The sequence below is a fragment of the Ahaetulla prasina genome, chromosome 12, assembly GCF_028640845.1.
Source record: "Ahaetulla prasina isolate Xishuangbanna chromosome 12, ASM2864084v1, whole genome shotgun sequence".
Classification (NCBI taxonomy): domain Eukaryota; kingdom Metazoa; phylum Chordata; class Lepidosauria; order Squamata; family Colubridae; genus Ahaetulla; species Ahaetulla prasina.
In genome coordinates this window covers 13,431,113-13,450,642 of record NC_080550.1, presented here as the reverse complement: position 1 = coordinate 13,450,642, position 19,530 = coordinate 13,431,113, and the positions used below count along the sequence as shown (strand labels likewise).

Here is a 19,530-nt window from a genome sequence, read left to right as displayed (position 1 = left end):
TTTGCAGCTATCTAGTGGCTGTCCGGATTTTTGCAAAGGCCGGACGATCACTAGATAGCTGCCAATAGTCCATATTTAGGTCCTTTTAGCCCTAAAAATTGCTAACAGTTTTCAGCCGTGATAATCCAAAAAGGCTCTAGGTCTATAAAAAGTGGATTCAAGGATTGGATGCAACTCTTGGTCACCAGATTTCCCACAACGAATTAGGATTCTTGGATTAAACTAGATGCTCATATTTATAGAACTGCCCGTCTGTGCTATTTATTGATGGCAGTTCTATTTGGATCAACGGGTTTTCTAACATAGTTAAAATGGAACGTTTTGGTGCCAACACAAACGTTTCTCTCTACTCTTTTTTTTTTTTCCCCAAAAATTTTTAACTTTCTCTTTAGTTAGAAAGCTTTGAAAGCAGCTTCAGGATCATGAAGAAAAGATAATCCCCTTGCTTTACAATCTAAAATAAGAAAAAATATATCCCAAAGGCTTTTTTCCCCCCCCAAGGGCAACTGGATTTTGTTTTTCCTTGAAGACATTTCACTCCTCATCCAAGAAAGCTTCTTCACTTCTGACAGAATGGTCGAGGATGGAAGGATTTATATTCCTGGCAGCCCTCTGGTTGTTAGCACACTTTCTGAGAGTCATTGAGGCCACTTGGATGACTAAGATTCTCCATGGACAAGGAAAAGTATGATAAAGAGGGACATTGCCAGACTGAGATGCCGTTTCTTCAGCAACTGCCTAAGATGGGCAAGGCTTTAAATAATGATGATCTAGCAGCAGCTGTTTGGAGAATCCAAAACCTGTTGGTTTTTTTAGCCGATGAAATAACTTCTGTTTCTCTTGGCTCCTTCAGCTCCTTCTCATGGAACAAGCAGCTTTATCACTATAAATTGGAAGCAGATGGTAAAATAATGCTACCCTAAGTTTTCAGGGAGATCTCCCTGTCTTACCGTTTCTTGTTTGGCATCCGCCCAGCCCTCATGTTGCCTTCCTCTTACATTTCCTCACATTTGGGAGTGAAACTTTTCAGAGTAGAGGGATTTATTTAGTCATGCATGTATCCCTGCCTCCTCAGTGAAACGCACATCCCATTGGAAATGATGCACATTTGGATGCTTGTCCCAGCGTTAGAAAACCTTTGGCAACAGATATGGCATCTGGCATTATGAAAACTTCAGACACTTGTAAGCGTTGTGAAATTACTATTATTACTTTCATTGCCGAAATAAGGTTGAAAAGATACGCAAAACAGGCTGGCAGTTCAGTTTAAGACAGATATTTCTTTAAAAACAACAACAGCAACAACACAAGTTCTGTTTAAACCTGTCTAATTTTTTTAATGCGCGGAACTTAATTTTGGATTCTTATATTTCAACCTGTGGCTCTGCTTTTAAATCCTGGCATCTGCCTCACGTACTAATGAATAATTAGTGCTTAATTGCAGCTTCTTAATCTAAAATGGCACATGCTTAGTTGCAAGAAGCCATGTAATTAACAGCATCAGGTGAGACCTGTGAACACATGACGGGTGCTCAATGCAGGCCTTTGAGTGTGCCTCTGGAATTGAATATCTTTGAGGCTGACAAGGAGAAACGTATTTGGTTTCAGCTTCTGACATAATGGCCATTCATTTGTTCAGATTGCTGGGCTATCCGGCTTTTCCAGTAACATCTTCCTGACAGCACATCACTAGAAAGGACCGATGAATGAATGCAGCTGTTTGCAAAACGCAAATAAGGTTACTGTTCTATATGCCCTGTTTAAGCTGATTCGGAAAAAAGGTGTTGATATACAACCAGCAACCCTGATGGGAAAACAGATACTCCGCTTATTGTTTTGGGCATCTGTGGTCTTTGTTGAGGTTCAGATCTGTAAATGGTCAGAGGGTACAGTAAAGTCCCAGTTTTTAACAGATTCTGTTAAAGCCAAAAGTTCATAAAATTTCAATTTACATGATTGGCATGATTTATATCGAGGTACATGATTTGCATTATTTTTAAGTCATCTCCTCTGTTCGACATCATTTGCATGACGTAAGTTCCGTGTTTTGTCTTGCTTTGGAACTGGTGGACTTCGTCTGTTATTTGTGGGTGAAATCCAAAATTATGTATGCTGCATCTGAAGGTAGCTGAATGCAAGTCCACAAAATTGAATTTTACTGTATTTTGGAAACCTTATCCTTCAAATATAAATAAAGCAGTTGGTGATCTAATCTAATGTGCTTTATGCAAAAGGAACCAATGATGACTTCAGTCCCACTAAGAGAGCAAAATTTATCCTAACAATTGCCATTATTAAGAAGAGACTGGAGTGTTGTTCAGTAACATGCCAGCACACCTTTTGTGTGGGTTTTATATATTGCGTCTTATCATGCCTGTGAAGTACTTTTAATAGTGGCTAGCTTATTACATCCTGTGAGATTCGTGACTAAGCCTGAATTTGCATTCTTTTATAATGTCTTATTGTGTATGTTGCTGACCCAGCACATCTGGAGGGCACCATGTTGGAAGGTTGATGTAAGTAGAACTCAGAATGGCATCTTTTCATGTAGCTATTAGAGCAGGGGTGTCAAACTCGGTTTCATTGAGGGCCACATCATTGTGTTTGACCTCGGGGGTGGGGGGCCAGTGTGAGCATGGCCAGCTCGACATCTCTCATGTCGGGGGCGCCTATGGCGCCCCGAGCACTCTGCCAGCGAAACAGGCTCCCGAGCTCCCGTTTTCGACTGCGATGGCCTTCTGCAACCCTCTGCCAGTGAAGATGCAGCTTGTGTGGGCTGCCTGCGGCTCTCCCGAGCTCTGTTTTCGCTGGCAGAGGCACCGCGGGCCGGTCCTTCGCTGTTTCCAGGGCAGCCCTGCGGGCTAGATCTAAGTACCCTGCGGGCCGTATCCGGCCCGAGTTTGACACCCCTGTATTACAGGATTGCAAACAATGTTAGTCATCAATAGCAGCAGCATTTATGGATATATATTTTTTTGTTGGTGAATTGGTGGACTTAGAATGACAACTATAATGCATAAAAAGGATGAGTGATAGTGTTTTTATATTGCAGTATAAACCTCTTGATACTGAATTGTTCTAAGTGTTTCGGAGATTGTAGAAATGTATGGTACTATCTATGGCGACCATGGAGCCTAAACAAGAATCTAATTTGGGGGTTTTCGAGTTCTTCATAATTTGGCATGATTAAAACCCATACTTTTCATGGTTCTGTGATAGACTGTCTGAATAATGTAATATAATAGTCCTTGTTTAGTAACGGCTCATAGTGATGAGGGTGATGAAAAAGTAATTTGGCTTCCCTTGCAGCCTTTTTTTGATGTAAAAGAGAAGCACTCACTATTATGAATAAGGCCTGGCAGGTATCTTAAGCAGGCTCATTCATTTGCCTCTGAAGTTTTTAGCTACAATTTAATATATCAAACTATAGCCAACCGTTCGTTTTTTCTGGTGCTTAAAACGTGGTGTGGAACTAAAAGTTAGCCATAGCAGATGATTCAAGAGGGCTCCAAAAGGGTGTGGTAACATATTCTGGAAAATGCTGGGGATTCCGATGTTAGGTTGTCATCTGGATGTTTGTTCCCAAAATCACTCTTTTAAAAGTAAGATGTATGTACAAGCATTCCAAAACATATAGTTTATAGGTTTGGGTGTGTAAGGATCAAGTAGGTCAACCCTGTCCCTGTTTAATGCTGAAACTAAATATAAGCTGTTTTCAGGTGGAGCACTTTAGAGTAGCTATGTGTCACTGTCCTTTCAGATAAGGGTGTTGACAGCAATTGGAGCAACCTGACAGATCACAAGCAAAAGCATATGCTGTGTATTTTATGTGCTCAAACCCGCGTGTTTGAATATAGCTTGATCTCCATGATATTTTAACCTTTGGAGTTCCTTTTAGAATAGAATAGAATAGAATAGAATAGAATAGAATAGAATAGAATAGAATAGAATAGAATAGAATAGAATAGAATAGAATTTTTATTGGCCAAGTGTGATTGGACACACAAGGAATTTGTCTTGGTGCATATGCTCTCAGTGTACATAAAAGAAAAGATACGTTCATCAAGGTACAACATTTACAACACAAATGATGGTCAATATATCAATATAAATCATAAGGATTGCCAGCAACAAAGTTACAGTCATACAGTCATAAGTGGAAAGAGATTGGTGATGGGAACGATGAGAAGATTAATAGTAGTGCAGATTTAGTCAATAGTTTGACAATGTTGAGGGAATTATTTGTTTAGCAGAGTGATGGCCTTCGGGAAACAACTGTTCTTGTGTCTAGTTGTTCTGGTATGCAGTGCTCTATAGCGTCGTTTTGAGGGTAGGAGTTGAAACAGTTTATGTCCTGGATGTGAGGGATCTGTAAATATTTTCACGGCCCTCTTCTTGATTCGTGCAGTATACAGGTCCTCAGTGGAAGGCAGGTTGGTAGCAATTATTTTTTCTGCAAGTAAGCTGTGAGAAGAAAACCGTTCCTGCTAACAAGCAATTCTAGCATAACGTGATTATAGGACTACTCTGAAACTAGGTATTTATGAAATGGAAGAGAGCTACCATATTGCCAGATTTCATTCTGTGTGTTTCATAAATTTTAACTATGGCTAAATCAATCTGGACTTAAACACTAATTTATTTTCTTTTTTTTATAAAAAGTTTTTTATTTTATAAACAAACATTTAATACATCAGTCATTTCTTCCATGTGACATCTTGGTGTTTTCTTCATGGCTCCATCATTTTGTTGTTTCTTCTTTCTTCTTTTCAGTTAAATCTATTACCATTTTTTCACAAGTACAGTATTCCAATTATACCATTTTCTTACATAATTGTCAATTGCTTATCTATATCTTTTTTTCTAACCAATGGTAAAATTGGTCCCATATCTTAAAATATTCTGAATTGACTTAAACACTCATTTCTATTTGTCAAGCTTTTGGCCTTAGGCAGTGTCCTAGTATTTTTGGCTTCAAGGTGCTAGGACTTTTTATCCTGAACATCCAGCTCCTGTGCCAGGGACTGCTCGTGGTTACAGCAGAATATATTTAGTCCATGATTACTTGATTGGGGATTGTGCAACATGATGCTTCAATACTTCCTTGACTGGAAACTGTGGTTTATGTTGAAAGAGAATGAGAAAAACAACGTCCTAACAAACAATGTATGTGGCTAAACATAAATCTCTGGAAGCCACACAAAAGCTCACCCTGTGACTATGACACTTCAGAATAAACAAAGAGGCCTTTAGCTCAGATTCAAAAAGATCATGTAGGTTTTAGTGGAGGATCCTTTGAGTTTCTTAAAGAGGAGTAAGTACTTAAGTGGTTTGGCCTATGATCAATGATCAACCCAGTCTTTGATCAACCCAGTCTTCCCCCCCCCCTGTCTTTTTCCTTGGTTTGCATGCAGCCACAGTAAATTTTTCATGTAATTACCTGAATAGTTTCATATGCTTGAAATGGGCTCCTGATTAGTTCAGACTGCCTGTATACCGCAGATGAATGCCAACGTAGCTTCTTAATTTCTTAAGTACTATTAAGTGATTATGAATGGAATAGAGGATTGTGTTTCTTTCTAAGCCTCATGTTCCCTTCAACCAGACCTTGAAATACAGACCTTGAAATACAGATCCTGTATTAAGGTCGGATTTATGATTAGAACTGTCAGGAAAAGACAAATTCATGAAGAAGAGGCAGCCATGTTGTAGCTTGGGCAACCCATCTGCATAAGAGATCTGTGGACATGTAGGATTTAGATTCCTACGATTTTATTTGGATTGAAAACTACAAAAAACAAACAAACCCCAGCCTGAACAATACTTTCTTCACTGGTTTATATCGCCATCTTGTAGAGGAAGGTGTTACGATTATATTGCAATTTCTAGAAATACATATAGTTCTTGACTTACAACTACAGTTGAGCCCAAAATTTCTGTTGCTAAATGAGACATCGCAAAAAACAATCTCATGACCCTAAAACAGTGCCGTCTTCATAAATAGGAATCAGTGGTCAAGCATCTGAATTTTGATCACTTGACCATGGGGATGCTGAAATGGTTGTAAGCAGGGCTGAAATGCTCCTGGTTTGGACCGGATCGCCCGATCCGGTAGCGATGGCGGCGGGTGGTTCGGAGAACCGGTAGCAAAAATCCCTGGGCCTGCCCCATGCCCAGCTGAGCCATGCGATCGTCAGAGGCTTTTTTTTTTTTTTACTTTTAAAAGCATTTTTTGTTCGGCCGAAAAATGCTTTTAAAAGTAAAAAAAAAAAGCCTCTGATAATCAGGCAACTCAGCTGGGATCATCGGAACCCTTTAAAAACATTTTTTCTACAATCTCTTCGGCCAAAGAAGCTGTTAAAAATGCTTTTAAAAGGCTCCTCTGGCGATCCCAGCTGAGTTGCCTGATTATCAGAGGCTTTTAAAAGCATTTTTTCTACAACCTCTTCAAGCTTCAACTTTTAAAAGTTTTTTTAAAAAAAGTTAGCCACGCCCACCCAGTCACGTCCCCCCCCCCCCAAAGCCATGCCCACAGAACCGGTAGTAACAAATTTTACATTTCACCCCTGGTTGTAAGTGTGAAAAACAGTCATGCGTCACTTTTTTCAGTGCTGTTGTAATTTGGAACGGTCACTAAACGAACTGCTGTAAGTCTCGAACTACCTGTAACAGGTTTTTTTCCCCCAAAATCTATAGTTTTGGTTGCTAAAATCTTATTTTTGCTACGATAAATAATTCTCCCATTTTCTGGCTTCTGTGTGTTTGGAATAGGACAGCTTATTTATCACAATCACTTTTCCCCCCAATTACCTTCTAAATATCCTCACAGAACATTCTGACTCCTAAACAGCTTTTCTAAGCACTCTGGGAGTGGTTCAACCTTGGAAAGGGCCACCTTCCAATCCTTTGGGGGGGGGGGCGCGGTGAGAACATTCCATGAAGAATGTTTTGCACATACTAGAATCCTCCTGCATTATTAATGCAAATGTTGGACATTTCCTAGTGAATTCCCTAGGAGTCTTACTTCCCGATGTCAAGCATGTCACGTTCTAAACATGAGCTCTTTGTTTGTTCTTTTTCTTTTGTTTAGGTTGGGATAAGCATTCCTATGGCTATCACGGCGATGACGGACACTCGTTCTGCTCCTCAGGGACAGGGCAGCCCTATGGCCCCACTTTCACTACTGGCGATGTAATTGGCTGCTGTGTGAACCTCATCAACAACACCTGCTTCTACACAAAGAATGGGCACAGTTTAGGTAAGCAAATGGAACACTTGGTCCGGTTTTCGCTAACCCCGTTTGAAATGTTAATGTGATCATAAGGTCCCTCTCAGAATTTGGTTCCATTCAAAGAAGAAAGTGATTGATCGTATAGAACAGAACAGGATTAACAGAATAATAGAGTTGGAAGGGACCTTGGAGGTCTTCTAGTCCAACCCCCTGCTCAGGCAGGAAACCCTACACCACTTCAGACAAATGGTTATCCAACATCTTCTTAAAAACTTCCAGTGTTGGGAGCATTCGCAACTTCTGCAGGCAAGTTGTTCCACTGATTAATTGTTCTAACTGTCAGGAAATTTCTCTTTAGTTCTAAGTTACTTCTCTCCTTGATTAGTTTCCACCCATTGCTTCTTGTTCTGCCTTCAGGTGCTTTGGAGAATAGCTTGACTCCCTCTTCTTTATGGCAGCCCCTGAGATATTGGAACATGCTATCATGTCTCCCCTAGTCCTTCTTTTCATTAAAGTAGGCATACCGAGTTCCTGCAACCGTTCTTCATATGTTTTCGCCTTCAGTCCCCTAATCATCTTTGTTGCTCTTCTCTGCACTATATCTAGAGTCTCAGCATCTTTTTTATACAGTGGTGACCAAAACGGGATACAATATTCCAACTGTAGCCTTAGCAAGGCAACTGTGTTAGCTTTTTCGGCAGCTGCAGCACAGTCTCCTGGTTCATATTTAAGTGATTATCCACTAGGATTCCAAGATCCCTCTCACAGTTGCTACTGTTGAGCCAGATACCACCTATATTATACCTGTGCATTGGTTTTGCTTGCCTTATTTTTTTCCGCCATTGAATTTCATTTTGTTAAATAGAACCCAAAGTTCAAGTCTATCAAGATCCTTCTGTATTTTAAGCCTGTCTTCTGGAGTGCTGGCTATTCCTGCCAGCTTGGTGTCAACTGCAACTTTGATGAGTTCTCCTTACATCCCCTCATTAACTCCTTTCTCATGCATTTACCATCATATTATATGGCTTTCAGTTATGTGGCCCATCTCCCACTTACTTCTGAATGTGCAGTAGCTACTTCATTCATGTGGAGTTAAAATAACCATCAATATCTTACCCTGTCCCCTTTCCTCAACAGAAAAGAACTAGTCTAACATTGAAAGCAAAGTTGAATATACAATAAGGATCTTTCCTCCTAGGATATGCTTTTAACCTGGGAGAATCTCCTCTGTCCACAAAACAAAGCCAATAATATTCATAGTGCTGTGATGCATTCTGTTTTTTTGTTGTCTGCTATGTGCCTTAGAAATGCAGCTGTAGAAAAGATAGAAGAAATGCTTTCATAGAACATGAGATAAAGACGCAAACTGCTTTGAGTAATGTAGTACTTAAAATTAAGGCTCTAAAATTTATGAGTACATTTGTCAAAGCATTTGAGTTATAAAATTTGACAGCCATTCCCTGCGACTCCCCTTTATCCACTGTTCAGTATTTTGCTTCATGCAAGCTTTTGGGGAAGTATCACTCCAGCGCAAAGCAAGGGAAACCCGTCTGCTGGTTTTATTTTATTATTTCTTTAGAATTGCTTATTGCAAATTGGGGTAGGTAAGTGAAAGTGCTATTTACCAGTATACGGGACACATTTATGGGATTCCCTGCAGCAAGATGTGGGGAAGACTTATTGGTTTAGATTGCTTTGAAGGGCGGCTATACAAATGTATAATAAGCAGCTTTTGCAAAACTATAGCAAAAGTCCCTGTTCAAAAGGCAGAATACCTTCAATAGCCACTTGTTGAGAAACACAGTTGGGAGGCAACTCTTGTTTTCATGATAAACTGGTGGGATTCTCAGGAGTATCTAGTTGGCTGTTTTTTGTTTTTTTTAAATATAGGAATCTACCGTATTTCCCTGAAAATAAGGCCCTGTCTTATATTTTTTTGAACCCTAAGCGCTTGGCCTTATTTTCGGGGAGGTCTTATTATTTTGGGGCGCGTGGAGTGAGACAGCGATCCTCTTGCCATCTTACCTGATTTCCAGCTCTGTCTCCCTAACCCTAACCAGAGGAAACGGCAGGGACCGGCTGCGCATGCATTTAAATATTTTCGGGGAGGGCTTATTTTCAGGGAAGGGCTTATTTTTGGGGAAACACAGTATAGTTTGATGTTTCAGCACTCTGAGTTCATGCATCATGCTCTTTAGAATTGCTTTAGCCATAACTGGATTTTCCTCTTTGGGAAAAGAAGAGAGAGAAAGAAAAAAAAAACCCATACAGAACAGTCTTTGTCAACCTGGCATTCTCCAGTAGCAATTCCCAGAAGTTCCAGCTGGCCTGGCCCAAAGCGTTCTGGGAATGGCAGTCCTGTTACACTGAAAAAGTGTGAAAAAGTCAGTCCAGAAGTCAATGCCTATTTGTAAAAGAATCTGCTGTTATCTGCGGGGATAATATAATCCTTTTGCAGCATTTGAGTTATTTCCATTAGCAACCGCATTGCAATTCTTTTTAAAATAGCCCAGTCCTCTCTATGTTTCTGGTTATCCTTTCCTATATATCAGTGGTAGTCAACCTGGTCCCTACCGCCCACTAGTGGGTGTTCCAGCTTTCATGGTGGGCTATAGGGGTTTTTGTCCGATACTGAAGCACTCTCCTTTTTTAAAATTTAATTGACTTTTTAAAAAAAATTCATAGCAGTATTTAAAAACATTTTCATTTGGTTTTCATAAAATTCCCTGTGACAATTTAAATTTCTGAAAATATACTATTTGTATCGCCCGTGCATAAGTTTAGTTCACGTTACGTAAATGAAACTAAATGGCGCTATAGTGCAACCGCAAACAAAAGAGCCTCGTCCCAGAATAGCTCGCGCATCTCCCCCCGAACCGGTGGGCGGTTAGAAAATTTTACTACTAACAGAGATACAAAAGTGGGCGGTAGGTATAAAAAGTGCTATATATGTTAAAATTGATGCACTTGTCTAAAAGTGGAAGCAGTGGCTGCTATCGTGATGATAGATTTATCTTGCCCATGGAACAACTGTGTCACCAATGAGAAAAAACCTATACAGGTTTTCTCTCAGTAAATTCCACTAAGGGTTAAGCTTTCAGAAAGCTGTTTGCAGCAGGAAAGGAGACATAGAATGAACTCTCTTCCCAATAACCTGAACCTCATTCATATATTTTTGTGCTAGTGCAGATTGACTCAAATCACTCAGGTCAGCGAGATGATCAGCTTATAAATTTAATACAGGTAGCCCTCAACTTACGACCACAACTGAACCCCAAATATCTGTTACCTGAGACAGTTGATAAGTGAATTTTAGTCCATTTTACGACCTTTCTCGCTACAGTTGTCAAATGAATCATACTGCAGTTGTTAAGTTAGCAATTCTTAGTTGTTAGCTGTTAAGTGAATCCGGCTTCCCCCTCAACTTTGCTTGTCAGAAGGTCGCAAAAAGGGATCACATGACCCTGGGACACTGCCACCGTCATAAATATGAGCATCTGAATTTTGACCACGTAACCTTGGGGTTGCTATGACGGCCGAAAGTTTGAAAAACCATCATAAAGTCACTTTTTCCAGTGCTGTTGCAACCTCGGACGGTCCCTAAATGAACTCTTGTCCCGTGTTTCCCCGAAAATAAGACCTCCCCTGAAAATAAGACCTCCCCGAAAATATTTAAACACATGCGCAGCCGGTCCCCGCCATTTCCTCTGATTAGGGTTAGGGAGACAGAGCTGGAAATCAGGTAAGACGGCAAGAGGATCCCCGTCTCACTCCACGCGCCCCCAAAATAATAAGACCACCTCAAAAATAAGGCCAAGCGCTTATTTTAGGGTTCAAAAAATATAAGACAGGGTCTTATTTTGGGGGAAACACATTAAGTCGAGGACTGCCTGTAAATAAAAGCGTAGTCCATGTTCGTAGCATTTTACCATGTACAGGAGGAGAAAAATCCAGTTCCCATTCCTGCAGCTGGTGATATCAAGGCCCATCGTAGTAACCAGCGATTGTGATCGAGGAGAGAAAACCACAGATACCCAGCTTAAATGCTCTGTGCACAAATAGCCTTGCAGGTAGTTTGCTTTCCTTCAACAGCAGGGAGTGGTGAATGCAGCCGCATTTTAAAAATAACATCTCCAACTGGGGAAGGGTGGGGGTGTTATCTTTGTGCCCAGAAATATTTGCTTCCTATGCACCATGCCGAGTTATGTTTGCCACCCTCTGTCCTTTGATTCTGACTTTACACCAGGGGTCTCCAACCTTGACAACTTGAAGCCTGGCGGACTTCAAGTTGCCAAGGTTGGAGACCCCTGCTTTATTTACACCATTGATATTACAAACCTCTTCCCCCCCCCATTCTTTCCCCCACCCCACCCCCTTGGTTACCTGATACGAGAATGTACAGATCTTCATGGTTTTTGCTTTTCTCCTAATAGATGAGGTAAAAGAACTAGCCTGTTTGTGCAAGTTAATTTAGAGGGCAAAGGTTGAGAAGCTAAAGTTGAAACACTAATTTCTACTGCTGATTGGGGAACTAGCTTTAAATTCTCTCTCCCCCCCCGCCCCCCCCCCCGCCCCGTAACGTCTGAAGACATGAAGTAGCAGCAGAAGAAAAAAAATTACTCCTGGCATTTGCTTCAAATTAAGATTAAAAATTCAGATCAACATTCAGCACCCTTGTGCTTCGTTCTGTTAGCAGAGATATACCAGGGTGTGACTTCCTGGAAAATTGACAACCTGGACATCTGTATGGATGCCTCTTCTTTTTCCTTTGACTCACTTGGTGCATTTACTCAGCTGTAGGATCCGCAAAGATACTTCCGTTGCGTGCTGCTTTGTTCCTTCTCCTAGCAAGTGGGTTGCTTAATTAACTTCCATAAAATTATTTTAAAGCAACAGACTTAAAAAAGCAACAAAAATAAAAACCCCAAGAGTGATTGCTCTGAAAAAGGCTTCTTCTGAAGCCCGAATTAATAAATATGATTTAAATTACTTCCCACCTTTGATTTCATTCCTGCACAAAAAAAAAACCCAAAAAAAACCCCACCCAAAACCACGCTGAAAAAAATCTAGCTCAGATCTTCAGCTTTCTTTTCAGAAGAGCTAAATATATTGAGAATTAGTGTAGAAAGTTTTGCCCTTTCATTTATTTATCAAATTTCTACACCTCCCAGCTCACCTAAGTGTTTACAATAACTGCTTTACAGAAGATGGGAGTAAGAAGTAGAATTTTGTACCTATTTGCTCTGATCAGTTCCTTAGATGAGCATGGATATGTTTACTGGACACAAGATTTCAGAATAAGCATACAGGTGGTCCTTGACTTACAATAGTTGAGTGATGGCAAACCTTTTCGGCACCGAGTGCCGAAAAGGTCACGCGGAAACATCGCTCGCGCACATGCTCATCAGGGCCACGCTCAAAAGCTAAACTTCCGGGTTCTAGTGTGCATGCATGCCTGACGGATCAGCTGATTGGCCAGTTTTAGGCACTGTTGCACATGCAAAGGAATCACGCTCCAGAAAAGCTGAACTTAACTGTTCTGGCGCACATGTGCAGCCGACAACCAGCTGGCCATGCGTGCATGCACACACCGGTTTTTGGCACTGCCGCACGCGTGAAGAGGAACTGATTGTTGTGCGCGCATGCGCACCAGAAACCCGGAAGACAAACAGGCAAGGCCGTATGTGTTGGGCAACATGGCTTCACGTCCCACTTTAGGCACGCATGCCATAGGTTCGCCATCACGGCAATCGTTCATTTAGTGACTGTTCAAAGTTACAACAGCACTGAAAAAAGTAACTTATTGTTGTGTCTCGTCCGATCTCACCACCACAGCCGGGGTCTGCTTATCTGCTTCCGAATGCTGAAGAATGTCCTAGCATGCCTCCCGGCCCCAGCCCTGGCTCCATGCCCAGACAGGCTGAGGAGGGGGCATCTCCCGGCCCCAGCCCTGGCTCCATGCCCAGACAGGCTGAAGAGGAGGAAGTATCTCCAGCCCCCAGCTCTGGCTCCATGCCCAGGCAAACGGAGCAACTAGACCCCTCCCCCTCCCCCACAGCATGTGAGCCTGAGGAAGGTCAATTACCAACAGCTGCCGACTGGAGTGACCCTCGCTTCAGGAGAATTGATAGGCGGCGGCGTCAGAAGGAAGGGAGGGGCAGGCCTGGATAAGTGCTGAGTCATGGAGCCACACCCCATGGCCTATATAAAGGATCTGCTTTCTGGCATTCTCTGAGTCAGGCAAAGTCTAACATATCTTGCTGAAGTCACTTTTTGGTCTCCTGCCTGCCCTGAGGACTTTGCTAGGACTTTGGCAGAGCTGCAGAGGCACGCCTGATTCGGATTTCCCTGACCCGGCCGTCAGCAGAGGAGTGGGACACGACACTTACGACCATTTTTCACACCTATGACCATTGCGGCATCTCCATGGTCATGTGATTCACGTTTGGCTGCTTGACAACTGGTTCATATTTATGACTGGTACAATCTCGACGGGTCACATGATCCCCTTTTGCGACCTCTGACAAGCAGTGTCAATGGGGACCCAGTTTCACTTAACCAAATGCATTACTAATGTAACATTAAGTTAAGTGATTCACTTAACAAATGTGACAAGAAAAGTCGTAAAATGGGGCAAAAATTCACTTAACGAATTTCTCACTTAGCAACATAAATGGGCTCGATTGCAGTCGTAAGTCAAGGACTACCTGTACGCAATAAATTTGAGAATGGACTAGAGATGTCTTTTATGGCTCGCCAATTCAGTATTTGCTCACCATACTTGTTGCTATATACGTTGTGTACGACAAATTTTAGGGTCATGAGGGAAAATCCTTTGGCCTGACTTTAATATTTTCTCTTTCCACAGGTATAGCCTTCACAGACCTTCCTGTAAGTACAACTTTTGTTTTATATTTCAACAAAAGATTGAGAGCATGGCGGTGGGAAGCGGGGGAGGGGCTCGGAACCATCTGGAAGTGCTCAGCATTAGGCTAGTAGCTTGGATGGAGCTCCCATGGCAATAAGAAAGTCAGGGTTGTTTTTAAAAGAGAAATTAGTTCCCCCACAAGCTTTGGCTTCAGAAAGGAGGCTGGGGGGCAAATTGTGAGCAAAAGCTTTTCCACACATTGGAAGATATTTTTTTTTGGAGAAGCGATTTGGCAAGGATATTTTTAAAATAAGCAGCATATGGGACCTTAACCTGAAATGAAAATAAGCCTTTTCTGCTGCTGCTTTCACTGCTTCAGGTATACTAAAAAATAACCTACACCTTGGTGAATTGTTAAAGCAAAGTACAATCAGTAACCAAAACGGAAATTCCTAGATTCTGAATAAAACACGTCTGGCGTGCCAACGTTTTCTTGAATCGCTTGTTGGCCTGGAAATGAATCAGCTGACTTCAGAGGCCATCATAAATCAAGCTTGGATGGTTTTCATTCGGCAGTTTTAAAAGTTTTACCAAATGTTTACCACAGGTAGCGAGATCGTGTGCCCCGACCAAGATTAATTTTTGAGAGGATTTATGAAGCTGATTCTTTGAAAGCTGCTTATTCTTGGTCATTTTGCTCTTGAATGCCAGTAAAGATATATATATATTGGTTGAGCTTCAATTAACTCCACAGTGTAGGCATGAAAGGTTTTAATCTTTAAAAATTACAGATGACTAGGGGGCTGGCATATTTTCATTTACCGCCAAGGCCTGTGACAAAAAGAAAGCAACTACAAATATCGTTTGAGTGTGATAAATTGCTTTTTTTTTGATACATTAGCAACAGACCTTCTTTGGATTTGATACAAAATGTCTTTAGATGCTGAAAAAGTCCTTGAAATTAGATAGGGGGGAAAAAAAACACTTCGCAAATAAACAAAGAACAGAGGCCAGCACCATTGACTCAGCTATACTGCAACAGATTGTTTTGCAGCTCAAAATAGAAGTCTGAATTTTGACTGGATGAGAAACTCATGCTCATTTCCAAATCGGAGGAGTTTCATTCCAGTTTTCTTTAGCAATGTGCCTTTTTTTTTAATTTGCATTTATATCCCGCCCTTCTCCGAAGACTCAGGGCGGCTTACACTATGTCAAGCAATAGTCTTCATCCTTTTGTATATTATATACAAAGTCAACTTATTGCCCCCAACAATCTGGGTCCTCATTTTACCTACCTTATAAAGGATGGAAGGCTGAGTCAACTTTGGGCCTGGTGGGACTTGAACCTGCAGTAATTGCAAGCAGCTGCTGTTAATAACAGACTGTCTTACCAGTCTGAGCCACCAGAGGCCCTTTCTAAGTAGTTTCCGAATGTGGCACCTTGAAAGATACACCTTGCACCATGCTTGTCCCATTCCCCAAAGTTAACTAAACCATTCAAGATCTCATGCAAAAATACAGCACGTTTCTTTCTCCTTCGGAGAACGGTTAAAATGCTGTATATTATAGGATTTCTTTTGAATGAAGCATACGCCGTAGCTACAACTTGCTACATCTTCATTGTCTGCGTTTTGGAAAATTGATAGCCCCTTCAGATGTCTGTCATCTCCTTATCTACGTATATATTTTTTTCTTCAACTCCTAAGATCGCTTTTAATTTTGAGAAGTGTTTTCTTGTACAGGTAGTCCTCGACGTACGACCAAAATTGTGTCCCGAATTTCCGTTGCTTGGCAAGACAGTTAAATGAATTTTGCCCCATTTTATGACCTTGGCTGCCACAATTGCTTAAGTGAATCATTGCAGTTGTTAAGTTAGTGAGACAGTTGTTAAATGAATCTGGGCTCCCCGTTGCCTTTCCTTGTCAGAAAGTCACATAAAGGGGATCACACGATCCCAGGACACTGCAACCGTCACAATTACATGCCAGTTGCCAAGTGCCGGAATTTCGATCAGGTGGATGCTGCAGCTCTCGTTTTAACAGTTGAGATGGTCGTGTCATTTTCTTTGTGTGTGTGTGTGTGTGTATCGTTTCAACTTCGAACAGTCATTAAACGAATGATTGCAAGTTGCAAGGACTACCTGTATTATGCTGACTCTTCCCAGGGAAAGCCATTTTCTGCAAAGCACCCATCATGTCCATCCGGCCAGGAAGCCCCTTGTTCAGGCTTCCATCACGACCCTCTTCAAAAAGAAGGGGAAAATGTTATGTCTCTGCTTTCTTTCCGTAAAGAGCCCGGGTTTTTTAACTTGGGCTTCTTTTTTTGGCAGGCCAATCTATATCCCACTGTGGGGCTCCAGACGCCCGGAGAGATTGTGGATGCCAACTTTGGGCAACAGCCATTTGTGTTCGACATTGAAGACTATATGAGAGAGTGGCGAGCAAAGATTCAGGGCACGATTAAAAGGTTTCCCATAGGTGACCGGCTAGGGGAATGGCAAGCCATGCTACAGAAGTGAGTGGCAGCTTGGATTGCCTTTACCTTAAATTCACAAGAACCTGCTGTAAAATGACATCCCTCACCATTCTTAAGTTTATTGGGGTTTTTTCTATGTCCCTGAAAGAGCAGAGGGAGTCCTTTACCTTAGGACGAACAGGAGCTAGCTGCTTTCCTTGCACCTTGTTTGTAGCTGATGGGTAGCACAGATCCGCGGCTTGCTTTTACGCCTGGTTTGAGCATTGCTTCTTCCGTTAGGTTGAGAGATGAGAATCGAAGGGAAGGTGGGGATTTGCCAAAAGCCATGCGCTCTTTTGTACAGCCAAATCACAAAACCGCATATATATGTACGCCCTGAACAGAAGACAATATGGAGCTGGTTGTTTCTGCTACTCCTACTAGAATATCTAAATGAAAGCAGGACGAGTTCGGCAAATAGGTCAACTTTTATCTCTATTTTTTTGTTTTCAATAAAGAAAATGCAGGTTTTATGAGCCAATTGCAGATGTGTTGAAAAATTAGGCAGTATTTCCTTTCAAATTACTAAAACGCTTCCCCTACATAGGCCTAGAAGTATTTCCAGGTCACTTTTATAGCAAGATATTGACTGAACGCATTAATGTTCTTTTCTTCCCCTCGCATTGTGATTCACACCAAGAGGCATTAGAATCCAGGAAGTTGAGCAGACTTTTCACACTTAATACGTAGAGATCTATTCTCTTGATTTTAACGAAGGTCAGATGGGCAGCGCCTTCTATTCCCTTCCAAGGAACCTTTTCTTGGCCTATTTTGATACTGGGAAGCAAAAGCCAACCGCGATAACGGCGTGTGCACAACAAAAAGCCCATATTAATGTGGCTGTCCTACAGATGTTTCCCCCTCTCCCCCTTGTGCTCCACCTCTTGTGGAATTTGTACTGACACTGATGTTTTTTCTGTTGCCTGCTTTTTGTATTTCCTAGCATGGTCTCTTCCTATCTGGTGCATCATGGATATTGTGCTACAGCCACTGCCTTTGCCCGTGTGACAGAAAGTACAGTCCAGGAGGAACAGGTTTCCATAAAGAACAGACAAAGTAAGCTTGTTCGTACTGCTGCTGCTGTTGCTGTTGTTGTTAGTTGCGAAGTCGTGTCCGACCCATCGCTGTAGCTTTCCCTAAATCCTGAAATGTGCAGCTCTCTCCGGCTGCAGCATTACATTGATAATTAAGTTCTGTAAGCCCAGCATTAATACGCAGAACTTCAGTGTCCTCCATTGCTCCTTCTAGTTCTCTTTTATGGCTGGCATTTTCTGTTTTTCTGTGGCCCTTCCTTCCTTCCTTCCTTCCTTCCTTCCTTCCTTCCTTCCTTCCTTCCTTCCTTCCTTCCCTCCCTCCCTCCCTCCCTCCCTCCCTTCTGTTTGTCAAATGAAACTTGATTGTTCTGGAAACTGGCTAAATCATTTTTGAAAGCTGATTTTCTTCATATTACCTTTTTGTTTCCTTCACAAACAAATTGAACTTCTGCCTTTCTTTCTTTCTTTTTGTCCCAAGTCCTGCCTCTTTTGTGGTGTTGACTGAGATCCCAGTTCTTCAGTTTTAAAATTGATAATTTATTGACAAAAATTGTGGATTTCCAAGTTTGTCAAAAGAGCTCCTAAGTGATTTTTCTGGAGAAGGATATTATTTTCAGCGTCGAGGATTCTTCTTATCTTCCCAAATGCATTTGAAATACTTAAAATATAAGTGCATGGAGCTATTTTCTTGTTTTTTGAAGACATGTTACTAGATGGATGGGTAAAACGTGGCTAAAACCAAAAAGAATTGGGGGGGGGAGGGGAGAGAAAAACCTTTGACCCAACATCAATAATTGTGGAACCATTAAACTGGAGCATTTCCAAATAAACAATATTGCAAAATGGGATATGGCAGTTAATAGAACAATATATTTGCTTAATACTCCTTAGCAAGCTATATGCCAACATCTCCAAGCAAATTTAAGGGACTGGTTGTAGCAAGAACATCTGTTAACCGGAAGTCCAGGCAGACTTCAGTGAAAGGTTGGATCTGTGCCTGATGCTCCAGTACCTTATTAAGAAATACTGTTATTATGCTTTAAAACTCTTTGTCTGCAGTTTTCATTGCTATGAAACCAGCAGTTCATTCTATTTTCCACAGTGGAAAGAATTGGAAGACTGTCTTGATTGATTCCCCACTTACTGTTTCAAATGGGCAAAATTAATTTAATAATTGAAAGCAATACTGGAAACCATACAATAAGAGATGAGTGACAGTTGGCCGAAGTTCCATGTGGAAGGGCAGCCATGAGTTGGGTTGCTGCATAAAAACAAAGTCTGCCATGATTTGCCGATGCATTACAGGTGCCCAAAGATGAACTAAATAATGCCTTGAGAATATGAGAATTTGTCACAATTTTGTTCTATTTTTTTTTTATGCAGCTGACACACATCCTTCTTTTATGTTCTCACAACTGGGGGAAAATTGCATCTGAATAATTTATCTATTGGTAAACCCAATTTTATTGCCTGTCTAGTGTGAGATGATACTCAACAGCCCTCATCCTAACAGTTCTGCTCTCACCTCCAGGAATACAAAAGCTGGTTTTGGCAGGAAGAGTAGGCGAAGCGATTGAAGCCACCCAGCAGCTCTATCCAGGGCTTCTAGAGCATAATCCTAACCTCTTGTTCATGTTAAAGTGAGTACAGCGTAAATGCTTTTGTGCAAAGAACTGTGGTGTTTAGAAAGAAAGCAAAAATAGTGACAGAGCAGTGAATGGATTCATAATCTCCTTTTACTCTATAAACAAAGGGCCAGGGGATACAAAATGGATTCTAAGAGCTAGTTTGATTTAGTACAGGGGTGTTGTGACCGAGGCCCAAGTAGTGATTACCAAACACAATTCAATCCTGAACAAATTTATTTTATTAAAACAAATTAT

At 41.4% G+C, this 19,530-nt stretch overlaps 1 protein-coding gene across 2 annotated transcripts in view; it reads left to right on the top strand.

Annotated features, from left to right (window-relative positions):
- Window positions 1–19,530, top strand: part of RANBP10 (RAN binding protein 10) — a 49,355-nt gene that overhangs the window by 13,863 nt on the left and 15,962 nt on the right. For both annotated transcript variants that reach the window (XM_058154884.1, XM_058154883.1), the window contains exons 4-8: window positions 7,091–7,258; window positions 14,100–14,122; window positions 16,429–16,613; window positions 17,557–17,669; window positions 19,179–19,287. In XM_058154884.1, coding sequence (XP_058010867.1) covers window positions 7,091–7,258; window positions 14,100–14,122; window positions 16,429–16,613; window positions 17,557–17,669; window positions 19,179–19,287 — 598 coding nt within the window. The remainder of the gene's footprint in view (window positions 1–7,090; window positions 7,259–14,099; window positions 14,123–16,428; window positions 16,614–17,556; window positions 17,670–19,178; window positions 19,288–19,530) is intronic.